The following is an 18935-nucleotide window of genomic DNA, read 5'->3' as shown; positions in this document are numbered from 1 at the left end:
ACGTAGCACTTCTAACCTCCTCATACGTAATCAACCCAAGGAGAGACTCGTTGTGAGCTGCTGAAATACGACCTCCAACATTAAAAGCAGTCGGCTCCAACAAGTGATTCGAAGAAACAAACAAAGTAGAAAAATACTTACGGATAATGTTAGTTATGTCCTTCTCATCTGACTTCCACTCTCCCTGATCATCTCGAAGTTTGGAGATACGATTTCGACGTTTCCTAACCGACGCCGCGTTATGGAAAAACTTAGAATTTGAATCTCCTGCCTTGAGCCAAAAATTCTTTGCCCGCTGCTTCCAGAACACTTCCTCTTCCTCTAAAAGCGTATGGAGTTCAGATGTACACCTGATGAGGTCTCGGGCTCCTTCCCCATCAACTCTATTCTGCAAAGCCTCAATCTGAACCTTCTTGGCCTCTATTCTTTTAGAGAATTTTGGCATAATCGATTTTCCCCAACCCTCCAAAGCTGCCGAAGTAGACTTTATCCTGTTCAAAATTGGCGCGCCCACCTCTAAATTCCACCCATCCTTGACAACAGAACTACACTCTTTCCTTGTAACCCAACAGTTTTCAAACCTAAACCGACGTTTCACACGCAGATGAGTCTCACCAACCAAAGACAGCAAGATCGGTTTATGATCTGACGTAGTGACACTCAAGTTAGTCACAAAAGCATCACAAAACAAATCCCTCCATTCGTTATTGCATAGAGCTCGATCCAGCCTCTCCTGAACCCATCCTGTCGAGCCTCTGCCCCTCTCCCACGTAAACTCACAGCCTTTCGACCCAATATCTGACAAACCACTCTCGAAAACCGCATTACGAAACCCGTTAATCATCCACCTTGGCTGATTCTGCCCGCCTTTCTTCTCCTTTCTCTCTAAGAGATCATTGAAGTCCCCAATAATGCACCACGGCATCGAGAACTGCTGACTAAGCTCTTTCAACAACCGCCAAGAATCTCTCCTGCGAAATCTCTCCGGGAAACCATAAAAACCCGTTAGCCTCCACTTATTGACATTGGGACTACAAACTGTAACATCAATAAAACTAGAGCACTTGCTGTTCAGAACAACTTCGAACGACCCTCTCCACAAAAGAGCAACTCCACCTCCATGCCCCACTTTATCCACACACAGCATACCATCGAACTCAATGGCAACTTTAATAGCTTCAATACGAGCAGCATTTATCAACGTCTCACTAAGGAAAATAACATCAGGTTTCCTAGCCTTGACCATGTTTTTTAGGAATCGAATAGCTCGTGGACTGGCCAATCCACGACAATTCCAGGCTAAAACATTCATTTCGCTTGGCGGGTCTGGATACCAGAGCCCGCCGGACAGAATTGATTTGGGTCGATAATCATATCATTATCATGAAAATCCGGCCCATTAATAACTGACCCATTAGATAACCCAGCCTCTAGCCTCTTCCTCTTAGAGTCCAAGGTCAACTCATCCTCCTTACTATAACTGCTATCACCCGAATCCTTACCACTTTGGTAATTTAGCGTAACAGATTTTCCCATAATCAAGGGATTTGAATTACCAAACATACTTCCCTTTCCCCCTCCACCTTCCTGATTCAAATTTAAAACTTTGTTAGGATAGGAAATAACTAGATTTTCCTCTAGTTTCCCTTTCAATCCATCCACCTCAGCATCTTCTTCCTCGTTACAAACCCTATTAGGGCTCGCCGGTTTCAACCACTGATCTCCGGTATTCACCACCTGCTTCCTTAGATCTGCACGCATACAGGCACCGTAAGGCAAAAATTCTTTCGGAATTGGATTCTTGAAGTACTCAGCACAGAACTTCTCGGAATGACCAATAATACCACAACATAAGCAAAACATAGGCAGCCTTTCATATTGGAAATTAATCCAGCTCCAGTTCCCTCCCCCTCTCCTCAACTTCATGCGACGTTTCAACGGACAGCGGACATCCAAACTCACTCGAATGCGAAACGATTTCATACCAGTACCTCTAACCGGTTCTAGGTCACAATCAACAAATGTGCCTAGGTAGTTACCGACATTTTCCCCTACTCTCTCCGTAGCATAGCCAGCCGGCACATCAAGAACATGAATCCACAAATCCACATTCCACAAAGGAACACTCGCCGGGACTTCCCCTACGTTTAACCTCTTAAGAATCAGCAAAATCTTCTCATACGTCCATGGACCATCATCCACCACCCTTTTCATATCCATTTCATGATAGAATCTAAACATAAATAAGTTGGTCTCAAGCATCTCCATCGTAACTCCCATAACCGGCTTCCACACCCCTGCCAAGATTTGTTGCATGATCTTAAAATTCACAGACTTTTCCACCAGCAATCTCCCCACTAGACACCAGCTAAAACCTTTCTCAACAATTCCCTCCTCCTCCACAGCCAACTCTAACCCTCCTTCTTCCTCCTCCTCCACCGAACAACGAGAATAGAACTCCGACAGTCTAGACGAGGCCATCGGACAAATATAGGATACCAGAATCAGACAGACTACAGAGGCAAATCACACACTGAAGAAAACGCAAGAAACAGACTTCAAAAAATAAAATATAGCTGCATGAGCAAACTTCCCATGTACTGGACCAACTAAGCACAAAAACACCAATCAGAAAAATGAAGGCAGAACTGTCCCCCACTAACACCAACTAAAAAAATTAAAAAAACTAGAAACAGCCACAGAGCATCAGCCACAGAGAACCAGCCACTTGTCACTAGAGACAAGACAATCAAATTGTCATATAGACAATACAATCGCCATAAAAGTTATCAAAAAAACAGTTACCAGGACAGGCTAGTTAAATTAAGTCGAACCTACTAGTTTGGTTTTGTTTAATAAACTTTAATTTCTTAGATCAAATATATATATATATAACCCTTACTCATATCTAGTTTTATTTATCAATTTTTGTATAGGAGAGGTTATAGAATGAAACGTAGTAAAAGCTATTATTGATTGAATAAGTGGATGAATAAAGAAACAAACAACAAAAATACTGCTCAAATTTCATCATAATATATGTAATTAAAGAAAAAATATTTTTTATTTCCTGTCTACAATATTGCACCAATCATTGGACATTTTTTGGGTGCTAAAAACAAAAAGTGTCCTTATAGCAGAAACCATGGCAGGTGTATTACACGCTCTGCCATTGCACCGTACCTTACAATGAAAATGATAGGAGGGTTAGGTGAACAAGTTTCAGGAGTTTTTAAGTATCTAAATAATCATTGATTAATTAACTTTAATACTAACCCATTTTTTTAAAAAAAGATTAATCATTTTATCCCAACTATTTTTGTATCCTAAACGTCTAAAATTTTCGATTTTATTTTATTTTTAGAGTTTTAGTTTCAATTGTATATATTTTTTTAATTAAAATTTCTTCACTCTGCAAAAATTAAAAATATTTTTCATATTTAACACATAGTTTAAATAAATCTAATATTTTTAAAAAGGCTAAAGGTACAAAATACCCTTCAAATTATATAAAAAGAGTAAATAAGCTTTTCAATTTTACTTGAGCCTTCAATATTTTAAAATGATGTATTTTTTTAATTTTTTTTATAAAAGCAATCCGGTCCCTTTAGTCTATTTTTTAGACAATTAGCTCTTCAAATTTTTAGTTATTTCAACATTTTTATCAAACGTGAGGGTTTATTTGCACTCTTTAAAAATATTAAGGGCTTAAATAGCTAAAAAAACTTATAATTTTTTTTGAATAAATTAAAGAGTTTTTTTTTTACATCTTTTGCTTTTAAAAAAAATTGATGACTATATCTTAACTACGGAATTCATATTTAAATTTTTTAAAATAAAAAAATATAATTTATAAAAATAAATATAATTAAAATAAGGATAAAATTGACGAATTTAAAAAATAAAGTAAAAAAAGTTAAAAATGCAGGACAGTTTTTATATGATTGAGCCTTACTTTTCCGGCAATAAATTAAACTAAATGTAATAATCACTAATTCATTAACTTTATAACACAAACCCATTGTTTAAATTAAATGTAAGTTGATATTGGACTTTACTGTTCTTCTCTCTTTCTACTATGTCATCATCACACCCATTACCATCACTCACTACAGTGAGTGAGTGACCGAGTTAAGTGAGTGAGTTGAGTTGAGCTGAGCTGAGTTGAGTTGAGTTTTGGACATAAAAGAATCAAATGCTTTTTGCCAAGAAATCCCATTTGGTGTCTCATATCTAAAAGAGCAAACTAAAGTTGTCTTCTTTTTTTCTTTTCCTTTAACACCATACTCTCTTTTTTCTACACAAAAGATTCTTTCATTTTTTTTGGCCTCTATGAACTTCAAAGGTAACATCTTTTTTAATTTTTTTTAAATTTCTTTGATTCATTTTTTTTAGAGTTTGCATGCCACTTTCTATGGTCACTCACCCATTTGCATTTTCTTTTTCTTTGCTGAGTTTTTTTTTTGTTTCTTAGAGGTTTATATATAGTATAAGAAAAATCTCTTAGTTGGTCTTTTTTAGTTGTGTGTTTGGATTAGTATAAAGAGGATTAATTTGAACTCTTATGCTTTGATTGAAGGCTGGAGGTAAGTTTGTTATTCTGTATGATTTATAGTATGATTACTACTAAATTATTTTTCGAGCCACCTTTGGAGTTTGCTTAAATGATTGTCGGTTATTGTATTTTGAATATGTTTATATGTGTTTTGCATGTTTATGTTAATTTTTTTTTTTAATTTTTTGATTTTTGTACAATTCAAGATCTGTTGTAGAGGAAAGATTTAGGCTAAGAAATTGTGGATTCTTGAAACTTCTGTTAGATTTGAAGGTTTATGATGTTTATGATTAGTTGGCTTATGATGTTTATGATTAGTTGGCTTATGATGTTTATGATGTTTTAATTAGCTTCTTGATTTGTGATGTATGTGTTGCACTTCAGCTAATTTCTATAGAAAGTAAAATTTTGAGTTTTGAGGAGTAATCAGCTTTTATGATCTCCCTGCATTATATTCGGAGAATTTATTGTGTTGATTCCGCCGTTTTTATATTGTGATGGAGATTTTTCTTTCTTTATTGTAGAACTTGATTTTGGAAATTTGGATTCAAGATTACGAGTATAGCTTTGATTGTTGATGAAGCACTTTGTATGCTCTTAAAATGGTTTCAAGGTCATATTCCAACCTCTTAGATCTTGCTTCGGGTGACACTCCGTCTTTTGGTCGTGAAAAGAAGAGACTCCCTCGAGTGGCAACTGTTGCAGGAGTTTTGTCTGAGCTAGACGATGATAACAGTAACAGTGTTAGCTCTGATGCTCCCTCATCAGTCTCGCAAGAACGGATGATCATTGTGGGTAACCAGCTTCCTCTTCGCGCTCATCGGAGTCCAGATGGTAGTGGAGGGTGGTGTTTTAGCTGGGACGAGGATTCACTTCTATTACAACTTAAAGATGGCCTTGGAGAAGATTTAGAAGTTATCTATATTGGTTGTCTTAAAGAACAGATTGACCCAAGTGAGCAAGATGATGTAGCCCAAACACTGCTTGAAACTTTCAAATGTGTGCCGGCTTTTATTCCGCCTGAACTTTTCAGCAAATTCTATCATGGATTCTGTAAACAGCACTTGTGGCCTTTATTTCATTATATGCTCCCTCTATCACCAGATCTCGGTGGCCGATTTGACAGATCCCTGTGGCGGGCTTATGTTTCCGTGAACAAGATATTTGCAGACAAAGTAATGGAAGTGATAAGCCCTGAGGATGATTATGTCTGGGTTCATGACTACCATTTGATGGTTTTGCCAACATTTTTGAGGAAGAGGTTCAATCGGGTGAAGCTTGGGTTCTTCCTTCACAGCCCATTTCCATCATCTGAAATATATCGAACACTTCCAGTCAGAGACGAACTTCTCAGAGCGCTTCTCAATGCTGACCTTGTTGGCTTCCATACCTTTGATTATGCAAGGCACTTCCTTTCTTGCTGTAGTAGGATGCTCGGTCTCACTTATCAATCTAAGAGAGGCTACGTGGGGCTGGAGTATTATGGTCGCACTGTCAGCATAAAGATTCTGCCTGTTGGAATTCATATAGGCCAGCTTCAGTCTGTGCTGAATCTTTCTGAGACACACTCCAAGGTTGCCGAGCTACGTGATCGGTTTAGAGGTCGAACTGTTATTCTGGGTGTCGATGACATGGACATCTTTAAGGGAATCAGCTTGAAACTTTTGGCCATGGAACAATTGCTCAAACAACATCCTGACAAGAGAGGAAGAGTCGTTTTGGTTCAAATAGCAAACCCTGCTAGAGGCCGCGGAAGAGATGTCCAAGAGGTCCAAGCTGAAACAAAGGCTTCAATGAGGAGGATTAATGAGACTTTTGGACAGCCGGGATATGATCCTGTAGTTTTAATGGAAGCCCCACTCCAATTTTATGAGCGCATTGCTTATTATGTTATTGCAGAGTGTTGTCTAGTTACAGCAGTAAGGGATGGAATGAACTTAATACCCTATGAGTATGTTATATGTCGGCAAGGAAATGAAAAGCTGAATGAGACACTCGGGCTGAACTCATTGACTCCAAAAAAGAGCATGCTGGTTGTTTCAGAGTTTATTGGATGCTCGCCGTCATTGAGTGGGGCTATTCGAGTAAATCCTTGGAATATTGATGCTGTGGCTGAAGCTATGGATTCTGCTTTAATAGTCCCAGAAGCTGAAAAACAGATGCGACATGAGAAGCATTACAGATATGTAAGTACACATGATGTTGCATATTGGGCCCGTAGTTTTGTGCAGGATCTTGAAAGGGCATGCAGGGATCACGTGAGGAGGAGGTGCTGGGGTATAGGATTTGGTTTAAGTTTTCGGGTGATTGCGCTGGATCCTAATTTCAGGAAACTTTCAGTTGAACATATTGTTTCAGCTTATAGGAGGACCAATTATCGGGCATTTCTTTTGGACTATGATAGTACTATGATGCTTCGAGGTTCAGTAAGTGCTATTCCTAATGCAGAGGCTGTTGGAATTCTAAACAATTTATGTAGAGACCCTAAGAATGTGGTTTATATTGTGAGTGGCAAGGACAGAGAAACTCTAACTGAATGGTTCCCTTCTTGTGAAAAGCTTGGGATTGCAGCAGAGCATGGCTATTTTGTGAGGTAGATATCGTTATCTTTATCTAGCATTCTATCTTTTTCTTAGCACTTGGATTTGTAAAGTTGAATTGTAGATTCTCAGTTTCTGTTTTACTGCTTCAAATGCAGTTATGGATAGAAAGCAAACAGGAAGAATCAATACTTTAGTTGACGGTTAGAACTTAGAATTAAATACCATATAGTGTTACATAATAATATCCGTAATATCCAGTCTCGTAACACTCCTAGGTAAACAGTTCATTCTCAGTCATGATTCAATTAATCCAAGTGTATGCTGTGTTGCTCGAGTGTAGTATTTTAAAAACTGAACCAGTGTTCAAACCAGTCAGTTGTTCAACCGCGGCTGTGTTATTTCACCGTAGACTGCATTGTTCTAAAAACTGAACCGAATGAGCTAACCTGGCCCCGCGATTCAACCATTCCAACCAGTTGAACTGAACTTCCTACCAGTTTGATAATTTTTCATCTTTTCTTTTCTTAAAATTATACAACTGAGATAGGTCAACCAGCTAGTATGATTTATTTGGTCAAAAGTTAGAACGGTCAAATTCTAGTTTTCGATTAAAATTGAACCAAACTGGACATTAATTCCCCCGTCGACCCTTGGTTTAAAAACAGTGCTAAAAAGTCCGAACTTGTCACTTCATGTTATTACTTTTTTCAGCAAATTGAGTTTACTCTTCATGTACAGGTCAAACTATGATGCAGAGTGGGAAACATGCGTTTCTGTTCCAGATTTTGATTGGAAACAGATTGCTGAACCAGTAATGAAACTGTACACTGAGACAACTGATGGTTCAGCCATTGAGACCAAAGAGAGTGCTTTAGTATGGAATTATCAGTATGCAGATCCAGATTTTGGCTCATGCCAGGCTAAGGAGCTTCTAGATCATTTAGAAAGCGTTCTCGCAAATGAGCCGGTGTCTGTCAAGAGTGGCCAACACATTGTGGAAGTTAAACCCCAGGTTAGTGTTAAATGTTAATTACTTCTTTCCGGATTTAGTCATTCGGTCGGTAGATTCCGCCGATGATCGTCTCTTATCAATTCTTATCAATCACATAAAGAAGGCAAAATCAACTTAAATTGTAGGGATTTAAGCTGTACTAACTACATTTGTGGCAATGGAAAATGGCAATGAGAAAAAATAAATTCTATAGAGCTTCTATAAAGTTTAAACTTTATGCGCACGGAATCATTTAGGGAAAGAGATGCTGAAAATGAGGAAGATATCAACTACAAGACTAAAGCAGAATTTTTTAATACCAGTATGAAGTATGAACCAACTTCAATTTTTAGTTTTTACAAGTCAAAAACAACTGGTTAAGTTAGATGAGATTGGAAAATTATTTTGTTTCTCTGGTCCGTGAGGTTGCAGGCATAACAAATGAGAATTTATTCCGTGTAAAATTCGAATGTTCATGACTTTTTACATTGACAATTACAGTTTGTTGCTCAAGAGGGTTGCTGCAGATTGAATTCTTGTGACAATTTTAGATATCTGAAGTTTTAACTGGCCAACACCACACACCAGCTAGAACTACTAAAAATTAAATTTTCTCTTCTGCTCAGAAAGGTTCATTTACATTTACAGTGCAGCTTGTGTTTCAAAAATTGTATTACTTACTAGTTCCCATGCTCAATTACTACTTCACAGGGTGTCAACAAAGGTCTTGTGGCCGAACGCCTCCTCGAAACAATGCAACAAAAAGGAAAGCTACCTGATTTTGTCCTGTGCATTGGGGATGATCGATCCGACGAAGACATGTTTGAAGTGATAATGAGTGCAAGGGAAGGCCCTTCTCTTTCTCCAGTTGCCGAAGTATTCGCATGTACTGTCGGCCAAAAACCGAGTAAGGCCAAGTACTATTTGGAAGACACATCTGAAATCTTGAGAATGTTGCAAGGTCTGGCTAATGCTTCCGAGTATGCCACCAGAAGTTTGCCCCAATCCTCGCCGGGAGTTATTATTGACAGAGAGTAATAAAATCCGTCTCTTTGCATCGGTTCTTCTCATTTTTTTACTAAAATGTTATTTGGTTGAGAATTCCATGGAGCTTTGTGTGCTTTTTCTGATTGGGATCAGATTCATGCTTAGAAGATTATAGGTATTAGCATTTGCATTGATGTATTAGGGACAGGTTTGTCCAAATTCTGCAATAATAAGTGTACTTGTAGTTCAGGTTGATATATGCTATGCTCTTTGCTTCCAATCTTCTTTATTTCTTTGTAAGATTGTGCAAAAACTAAACCAAATTGGTTCGGTTTGATTTTGAAAGTTAATAAAATTTAATTCAATTTATTAAAAATTGAACTACAAAAGTTAATATAAATCATAAACTAATCATATGTGAAATGATTTAATTTTATAAATTTGATTCAGTTTGTTTTTTCTTAAAAAAAAGGTCTAATGATTTAAAAACGCTCACCTTTTTTTCCAATTACATTTGTACATCTTAAAATCACCAAGTTTATCCATATGTGAACTTTTGAGATTCAATTATACCCATAATTTTTAGAACAAATTATTATGACACCCTACACATGATATAATTCACAGTTTAGTCCCTTTTGTTTGAAAATCAAACGATATGGTCCCTCATTTTGTTTCTGTCAACGATAATTTTGAGATAAAATGAATTGCTATAATCAAAATTTCAACATATTTGACAAGTGTATTCTGAATAATTTTTTTTTATTAATTTGGTCTAGTTATTTTGTGACCGGTGTCAATTGTATCCAAGTAACAAATAGAAAAGATGAGCATTCTAAGTGATAAAGATATTCTTAAAAAAAAGTGATAAACAAGATATATTTTAGTCCCTAAACTTAATTATATAATTTGAAATTTTTCATAAAATTTATAAGATTATCAATTAACTTTTATCAAAAGAATTATAATATCATTAATTTGTGTATGGATTTATCTATTTTTTTTAATTTTTTTTTGACTAATTTGTATTAAAAAATTTAAGATACTATTTATAATTTATTTATCAATTAGATCATTTATTTTTCTTTATATATTGTTTGAATATAATTGGTTTAAAAATATAATCATTAGATCAAAATGTAATTTTTTTTTATTTTTATTTAAAATTCATTTATCAATGTCATTGTATTTGTGGATGTATGAGTTCATTTTGTCTATTTACTTTTATATGAATACGTTTAAAGTTCATACTTATTTTCTGAACCTAAAATTAAACACCAAAATCTAAGGCTTGACAAATTTTGACCCAATATACTACCGTTTTGATAAAGAGCATAGTAGGATTAATACATGACATAAAAAGGTCAAATAATAATGTGATTTGCAATAATTAAGTTTTGTAAATGATTATACTTAGCATAATTATACAATTAAAAGCATCATCAATACTATCGATTATGATTAAAAGAATAAATATGATCGTGGGTCGATTAGATATTGATATTTGAGTTTTTAGGTCAATCGTTATTTTTTTTTATCTTTGGTTTGATGTCATTTGGAGCTTTAATCAAATCAAAGCCCACTAACAAATAACACATGTCTCATTTCTGGATACATAAACAGAGTAAACCATAATCCTAGCGAATAACAACATTTGAACTAAATTTGTGCCGACACAGAAACCATGAACCTCGAATTTCAGCCCGAACAAGTCATGGAAACTCTTACTGCAAATGTGAAAAAACTGCAGTTTTAACCTTTACTTACTGTTATCTACAAAAATAAAGTGTGGCCAACCAACAGCGGCTTGCAGCTATACCGCATGATAGGACTTATATCCGGAGAAGATTCGATGAACTCGCCTTAGAGGCTAATTCATTGACGGCCACGGTGGAATTGTCGGCACCAAAAGAGCCTCAAGCAAAGTTGGATTTTGAAGCAGCCGAGAGGGAGCTTGACAGCACTCCGCTGGGTGGGCGAACTGCGGCGGCCGCCCCACTCCTCCGGCAAAATCCTTCAGACCGGAGTCACTACCCACAGTCTCCGCCCTAGTTATATATAAATACTAAAAATATAGACAAATGTGGTAAAAAAAGTAAACCTTGTGGAATTTTTGTCACGACCCAAATTATTGAGCCGAGACCGGCGCTAGGGAATGAGAGTGGTAGCTCCGAAACCCGTAGCAAGCCTAAAACCACTAATAATTTTTCGCATTTAAAAGTATAATATCATATATAAACATTTTCAGAAAACTCTTTTAAATAATATAATTGTAGATATTAAAATATCATAATAGAGTTTACATTCAAACTAACTATTTGAAATCCAAATGTCTATCTAATACTGACATCTACTGACTACTGCAGCTCTAGGAATCCAAACTTGTGCAAGTCCAATGACTTCTGGCACACTGGAGATGGTTTGTCTGATCCAACTCTGTCTACCTGCAAACATCAGAGTGAGGGGTCAGTATTTGGGAAAATACTGAGTGAGTTTGCAAGTTACTTATAGTATTATCAAAATATAGCGTCACACGCTTATTACATATATAAATTTATGACATAAGCAAACATTATTAATTTCAAAAGTGTGAGTCCAACTCACTAGATACGGGGACTTCCAGACTACACCGTAGTCGAGTTCACTCTCGTATCGAAATCATAAAATGTGAGTCCAACTCACTGGTGGCCCAGCCACTGGTGGCCCCAGCCCACTAGATACGGGGACTTCCAGACTACACCGTAGTCGAGTTCACTCTCGTATCGAATTCATAACATATTATGCATAAACATATATTAACTCTTAATCATAAAGTCAGGTACTCTAGACTGACTCACTAATGATCATGTAGCCTATTGACACCCAATAGGTAGTTGGTCTCTTCGGACCGCACATTAGACACTTATCTCCAAAACAACGAATACAACAACATTCATATAATCAAATCTATCAAATAAAACAGCTTATATGAGCAGATCATATGGATACGAGATATTTAATAACAATACTCGTAATATAAGAAAATAACTTTTATACTAATAATACGCGAAAGTAAATTTTCCACTCACAGTGACCGCTATCCAAAACTGCATTATTATAATCCCGCAAGCGTAAGCTCCATGCGTTGTCCAATCACGTGCCCGCTCCAGCTAAATGACCTGGTAGCTTGTCGGTACGTCAGCTACTTAATCGAGTTACCTATACGTTTAATCCATAAACGTGGGCTTAGTATTCAAACTCCTAAGTTATAAACTTAGGTTAACATAATCGTATTTCAAATACGACTCTTAACTTTGATAATCTCTTAATCATACTTTTCTTTTAAACGTCCTAGTTTACGTTTTGATATTCAATCGAATCACGATTGATTACGCGACTTAAAATTGTCTGAAATCAAGTTTCCGCGTCGCGTCAGGGCCCAGAAAGCCCGAATTGAAGATCCCCCTTTGGCGAAGGACTGCACGTTCGTGCAGCAGTGTACTGCACGTTCGTGAACGTGCAGTACGCTGCACGATCGTGTACTGCACGTTCGTGCAGTACGATACACGATCGTGTACTGCACGTTCGTGCAGTACGATACACGATCGTGTGCTGCACGTTCGTGCAGTACGATACACGATCGTGTGCTGCACGTTCGTGCAGCAGACGGCTGCCGACGTGCAGCCCCGGGGTTTACTCCCCGGGCCATTTTCGACGTGCTTAAACGTCCTAACTCGATCCCGCAACGTTTAATAACATCAAAACTCAAGATTTAAGCTTAAAACGTCGAATTCAAACTCAAAATCATTAAAACGGTAAAACCGCTCAAAATCCTAAATCAAAACGTCAAGCTTACCTCGATTTGAAGCTTAAAGAGATAGAGAATTGAATTCTTAATCCATCGGCGCGAGAATCACTCGATTTGGACGAGAAACGGCGAAACCGCGACGGATCGAAGTGATCGCCGTTTTCTTTCTTCGTCTGCTCCTGATCATTCCTTCTTTCCTTCTTCTTAAGAAACATATATATATATATATATATATATATATATATCTTGGCTAATTAGCCGCTTTCGTCCTTCATTTCTTTAACTTAAACAAATTCTCTTTTAAACTTTCTAATTTAACCAAACGGTTAAATTATTCTTTTAACTCGATTACTTACGTATTATTTATATTTGTATAAATAATACTAATTCAATATTATTATTTTCCGTCAAAATCTTTTGATTACTAATCTCGAAGCTTAATTGGCTAATTTACACTTTAGCCTTTAAACTTCTCAAAAGTTGCAATTTAGCCCAAAACGCATCCGCGTCCAAATTTTAAAAGGTCTCCGATTGACCCGAAACTTTTACCACATATACTATGCAACATTTCGCGGATCTAGGCAAAATAATTTCCCTTCGGAATTTATATGGCTAAATTACCACTTTAGTCCCTATACTTTATTTTGCAACTTTCTTAACATTCTTCCTTTTTTAATTCCAATTCCAACTTTAGAATTGGAATATAACGTTAAATTCTTTGTTATAATCTCTCTCAAACCAATCTACCAAAACTTATTTATCTTACTTTTATCGGAAGACTTTCCGATATTGCCACTTTGGCGACTCAAAACTGGACACGTGGCCCAATTAGATAATTAAATATTTTGGGGTATTACAATTTTATAAATCTCAGTTGTGGTGCATAGAAAACAGCACTGGCAAGAAAGACGTTTCTGCACCACAATGGCAGATCCTCAACCGAGTCAAACTGAGGAAAGTGTGGACAGATGACGAGTCATATAAACCTTGAGAATGTAAAAGTTATAAGCGATTTAAGTAATTAAATCAAGTTAAATAACCATAAACAACGAAAATTATGAGAATTAGCCTAAGAACATGACAACTAATGTCAATAGAATATCTGCTGTTGATTCCTTAATTAGTGCTATATGTATATTCTCATAAATAGGTAGGAGATTTAGCTTACCATATGCTGCTCCCTTAAATTACTCCATGTATATTAGATAACCATATTTAGCTTCCTAGAATCACTCTATGTAATTATCATTTATAGCTCATGTTTCCTTGTATATTTGACATTGACTTTAGTGTCTATATAATGAAAAGACTTCTCACTTGAGAAGACAAGTTGAATCATTCTGTTATGGTATCAGAGCCAGTCACTAAAAAAAAAAAAAAAAATTCAGCCATAGTCTTTTCAATCATAGCCGTAGTAATCATGGAGAAAATAGATAATTTTTGTGTCAAATTCACTGGAAAAAATTACGCTGCTTGGGAGTTTCAATTGGAGACGTTTATCAAAGGCAAGGAGCTGTGGGAGCATATAGATGGCAGCAGCAAAGAGGGTTCTTCTTGGGCTGCCAAAGATAATCAAATAATGTCTTGGATTATTGGTTCTATGGAACCACATCTGATTCTTTCTTTGCGTCCTCATAGGACTGCAAAGGCTATGTGGGACTTTCTCAAGCAAGTCTATAACCAGGACAACAATGCTAGGCGATTTCAGCTCGAGTTAACCATCGCTAACTACACTCAAGGAGATCTATCGGTTCAAGACTATTATTCTGGTTTTCTGACTTTGTGGAATGATTATTCAGACCTTGTTACAGCCAAGGTCTCCGGAGAAGGATTGATGGCTGTGCAAGATGTACACAAAACCAGCCAAAGAGATCAATTTTTAATGAAGTTGAGGCCTGAATTTGAATCTGCTCGTGCCTCTCTAATAAACAGAAATCCTGTTCCAACTTTGGAAATCTGTTTTGGAGAACTCTTGCGTGAGGAACAGCGTATCAATACTCAAAATTTTATGGAGCAGGCTCGTCTTGCTTCTAATAGTGTCTCAGTTGCCTATGCTGCCCATATTAAGGGGAGGGGTCGTGACATGAGTACTACACAATGCTATAGCTGTAAGAAATATGGTCATATTGCCCCTCACTGCCAACAAAAATTTTGTAACTATTGCAAGCAGTCTGGGCACATTATTAAGGAATGTCCTACACGTCCTTCACGCTCCAACAAGGCCTATCATGTTGATGTTCTTTCTGGTTCTTCTCAGCCTATTATTTCTGCTTCTACTGCTGCAACTCCTGCCCTAGTACCTACTCTAACTCGAGAGTCGGTGCAAGAAATGATTGTGAGTGCATTTTCTGCACTTGGTCTTCAAGGTACTCGTTCTTTATCTACTCCTTGGCTTTTAGACTCGGGTGCATCCAATCATATGACTAATTCTCTTGATGGGTTAAGTAATATCAGAGATTATTGTGGCTCCTCGCATATTCAAACAGCCAATGGTAGTGATCTACCAATTGTGGCAGTTGGTGATGTATCTTCTTCCTTTAGTGATGTTTTTGTATCACCTAATCTTGCTGTAAATTTAGTATCAGTTGGACAACTTGTGGAACAAAATTGTGATGTCCACTTTACTCGTACTGGTTGTGTTGTGCAGGATCAGATGTCGGGGCAGGTGATAGCGAAGGGGCCTAAGCATGGACGTCTGTTTTCTTTGAAACTACCTATTCCAGGAAGCTTATCTTCTACCTCTATCCTATCTTTGTTTTGTAATGAGTCTAAAGTGTCCAATGAAGTCTGGCATAAGCGTTTGGGTCATCCTAATTCTAGGATTCTATCTTATTTGTTAAAATCTGGTCTATTGAATAATAAAAAGTATTCTTCAACTGTGTTTTCTGATTGTGCAACTTGTAAACTTGGCAAAAGTAAAACTTTACCCTTTCCTTCTGAAGGACGTAGAGCAACACACAGCTTTGAAATTATTCATAGTGATGTATGGGGCATTAGTCCTACCATTTCTCATGCCCAATACAAATATTTTGTGACCTTTATTGACGATTATAGCAGATTTACATGGGTGTATTTCTTGCGACAAAAATCAGAAGTTTTTTCAATGTTCAAACTGTTTTTAGCTCTTGTGAACACTCAATTTTCAGCTAATGTGAAAATTCTTCGCTCTGACTCGGGCGGGGAATACATGTCTCATGAATTTCAGTCTTTTCTACAATTTAAAGGGATCATCTCTCAACGGTCTTGTCCATATACTCCGCAACAAAATGGAGTAGCTGAGCGAAAGAATCGCCATCTTTTAGATGTTGTGAGGACCTTACTTATTGAATCATCTGTTCCTCCTAAATTTTGGGTAGAAGCACTCACTACAGCAACCTTTCTGATAAATAGACTTCCATCCCAGGTATTGGATTTTGAATCCCCATATTTCAGGTTATATCATCACAATCCTACGTATACAAATCTTCATACGTTTGGTTGTGTCTGTTTTATGCATCTTCCACCTCCAGATAAAAATAAACTTTCTGCCCAATCCATCCGTTGTGCCTTCTTAGGGTATAGTGCAACACAGAAAGGTTATTTATGCTATGATATAAACTCAAATCGGGTTCGTGTTTCACGGAATGTGATTTTTTTTGAAAATCAATGGTTCTTCCCTTTGTCTTCTTCTCCTAAGTCTGCCATTACTTTTCTACCTTCTTTTGATGAAACTTCTAGGGCTTCTAGCATCCAGGTTGCACGATTTAAGCCAGGCATAGTGTATCAGCGGAGAACTTTGGTGTTGCCCTCTTCCGCTTCTGCCCCGCCATCTGCTCCCTTACGTCGGTCCTCGAGAGTTACTATTCCTCCTGAACGTTATGGGTTTTCGACAGGTAACTCTACTTCTGCCCTCTCTGCCACTATATCTGCTATTTCTATTCCTGCTGGATACTCACAGGCAGTAAAAGAGCAATGCTGGCAGCATGCTATGCAAGAGGAATTCCGGGCTCTTGAAACTAATAAGACTTGGGAAGTGGTGGATTGTCCTATCGGAGTGACTCCACTTGGATGTAAATGGGTCTACTCTATCAAGGTCAAGTCTGATGGTAGTTTGGACAGATATAAGGCCCGATTAGTAGCACTTGACAATAATCAAGAATATGGAGTTAATTATGAAGAGACTTTTGCTCCGGTGGCCAAAATGACTACTATACGCACAATTTTGGCAATCGCTGCTTCTCAATGTTGGAGTTTACACCAAATGGATGTGAAGAATGCCTTTCTTCACGGTGATCTCAAGGAAGATGTCTATATGCGCCCTCCTGCAGGTTTATTCTCTACTCCTACTTCTGCAGTTTGCAAATTGCGTCGTTCCTTGTATGGTCTTAAGCAAGCCCCTCGTGCCTGGTATGAGAAATTTACGTCTACTCTACTCAAGTTTGCTTTTGTCAAAAGCAAGTATGATGCATCTTTATTTCTTCGCAAAACTGAGCTGGGTATTGTTATTCTCTTAGTATATGTTGATGATATAGTTATCACAGGTACTGATTCAGTTTTGATCTCTCAAGTAAAACATCATTTACAAGATTCTTTTCACATGAAAGATTTAGGCGCTCTCACATATTTTCTGGGCCTTGAAATTACTACTGATTCACATGGTATTTTTTTGTCACAAAAGAAGTATGCTCAGGACTTGGTAGCTACTGCTGGTCTCCAAGACTCTACTCCTCTTGATACTCCCATGGAACTTAATCTTAAGTTGCGCAAGGAAGAGGGTGACCTCTTACCAGACCCTACTGTTTATCGTACTCTTGTTGGTAGCTTGGTTTATCTTACAATCACTAGACCTGATATATCTTATGCAGTTCAGCAGGTAAGTCAGTTCATGGCTTCTCCTAGACACCTACATATGGCTGCAGTTCGACGAATTATACGCTACATTAAGGGTACCTCTTTGCGTGGACTCTTCTATGGTTCTAGTAATTCACTTAATCTAGTAGCATATAGTGATGCCGATTATGCCGGATGTAGTGACACTAGACGTTCCACTACGGGTTGGTGTATGTTTCTTGGACATGCTCTTGTATCCTGGAAAAGTAAGAAACAAGACCGTGTTTCTAAGTCATCTACTGAATCTGAATATAGGGCTATGTCGCAAGCTTGTGCTGAGATACATTGGCTTCGTGGGCTATTGAGTGAGCTGGGTTTTCCTCCATATGGTCCTACATCTCTTCATGGGGATAATACAAGTGCTATTCACATTTCTGCAAACCCTATCTTCCATGAACGCACTAAACATATCGAGGTTGATTGCCACTTCATCCGTGAGGCGTTTGCGGATCAGACTATTTCACTTCCACATGTGCCTAGCAATCTTCAAGTAGCTGATATTTTCACCAAGGCTCTAACAAGACAACGACATAATTTTCTTACCAGCAAATTGATGCTTGTGGACAACCCGCATCAATTTGAGGGGGGATGTCAATAGAATATCTGCTGTTGATTCCTTAATTAGTGCTATATGTATATTCTCATAAATAGGTAGGAGATTTAGCTTACCATATGCTGCTCCCTTAAATTACTCCATGTATATTAGATAACCATATTTAGCTTCCTAGAATCACTCTATGTAATTATCATTTATAGCTCATGTTTCCTTGTATATTTGACATTGACTTTAGTGTCTATATAATGAAAAGACTTCTCACTTGAGAAGACAAGTTGAATCATTCTGTTAACTAAGAGTTAAATCACTTATACGGCTGATTTCCCCAGAAGCTCAACTATCGAATCCAAATATGCATCAAAAATGACAAAGCAAGCTTCAACAATAGAACTTGGATTAGCCTCAATGTCCAGATTAGCCCCAATGTCCGGATTAGCTGCAATGTTGCGGATTAGCCGCAATGTTCAGATTAGCCGCAATGTCCTGATTAGCCGCAGTGTTTGGATTAGACTCAATGTCCGGATTAGCCGCAATGTCCTGATTAGCCGCAATGTGTGGATTAGACTTAATGTCTGCATTAGACCCAATGTCCAGATTAGCCCCAATGTTTACAATCACCTCAATATCTAACCTTCTGAAAAAATTGA

The 18935-nt window shown here is 37.4% G+C and overlaps 1 protein-coding gene across 2 annotated transcripts; it reads left to right on the top strand.

Moving 5' to 3' along the window:
* Positions 1–4032: 4032 nt before the first annotated feature.
* LOC126680221 (alpha,alpha-trehalose-phosphate synthase [UDP-forming] 5) lies at positions 4033–9356 on the top strand. 2 transcript variants are annotated; one of them, XM_050375289.1, is made up of 4 exons: positions 4033–4345; positions 5080–7148; positions 7837–8110; positions 8801–9356. In XM_050375289.1, exons 2-4 carry the CDS (start codon positions 5158–5160, stop codon positions 9125–9127), a joined length of 2592 nt encoding a protein of 863 aa, XP_050231246.1. In that variant the 5' UTR covers positions 4033–4345; positions 5080–5157; the 3' UTR covers positions 9128–9356. The 2 variants fall into 2 exon arrangements, with proteins under 2 accessions (XP_050231246.1, XP_050231247.1); XM_050375290.2 differs by lacking the exon at positions 4033–4345 and adding an exon at positions 4472–4586.
* The last annotated feature ends 9579 nt before the right edge of the window (positions 9357–18935 follow it).

The sequence above is a fragment of the Mercurialis annua genome, linkage group LG5, assembly GCF_937616625.2.
Source record: "Mercurialis annua linkage group LG5, ddMerAnnu1.2, whole genome shotgun sequence".
In the NCBI taxonomy this organism is placed as follows: Eukaryota; Viridiplantae; Streptophyta; class Magnoliopsida; order Malpighiales; family Euphorbiaceae; genus Mercurialis; species Mercurialis annua.
Note: the sequence above shows the minus strand (reverse complement) of the source record. Positions and strands in the feature narration are given on the sequence as shown.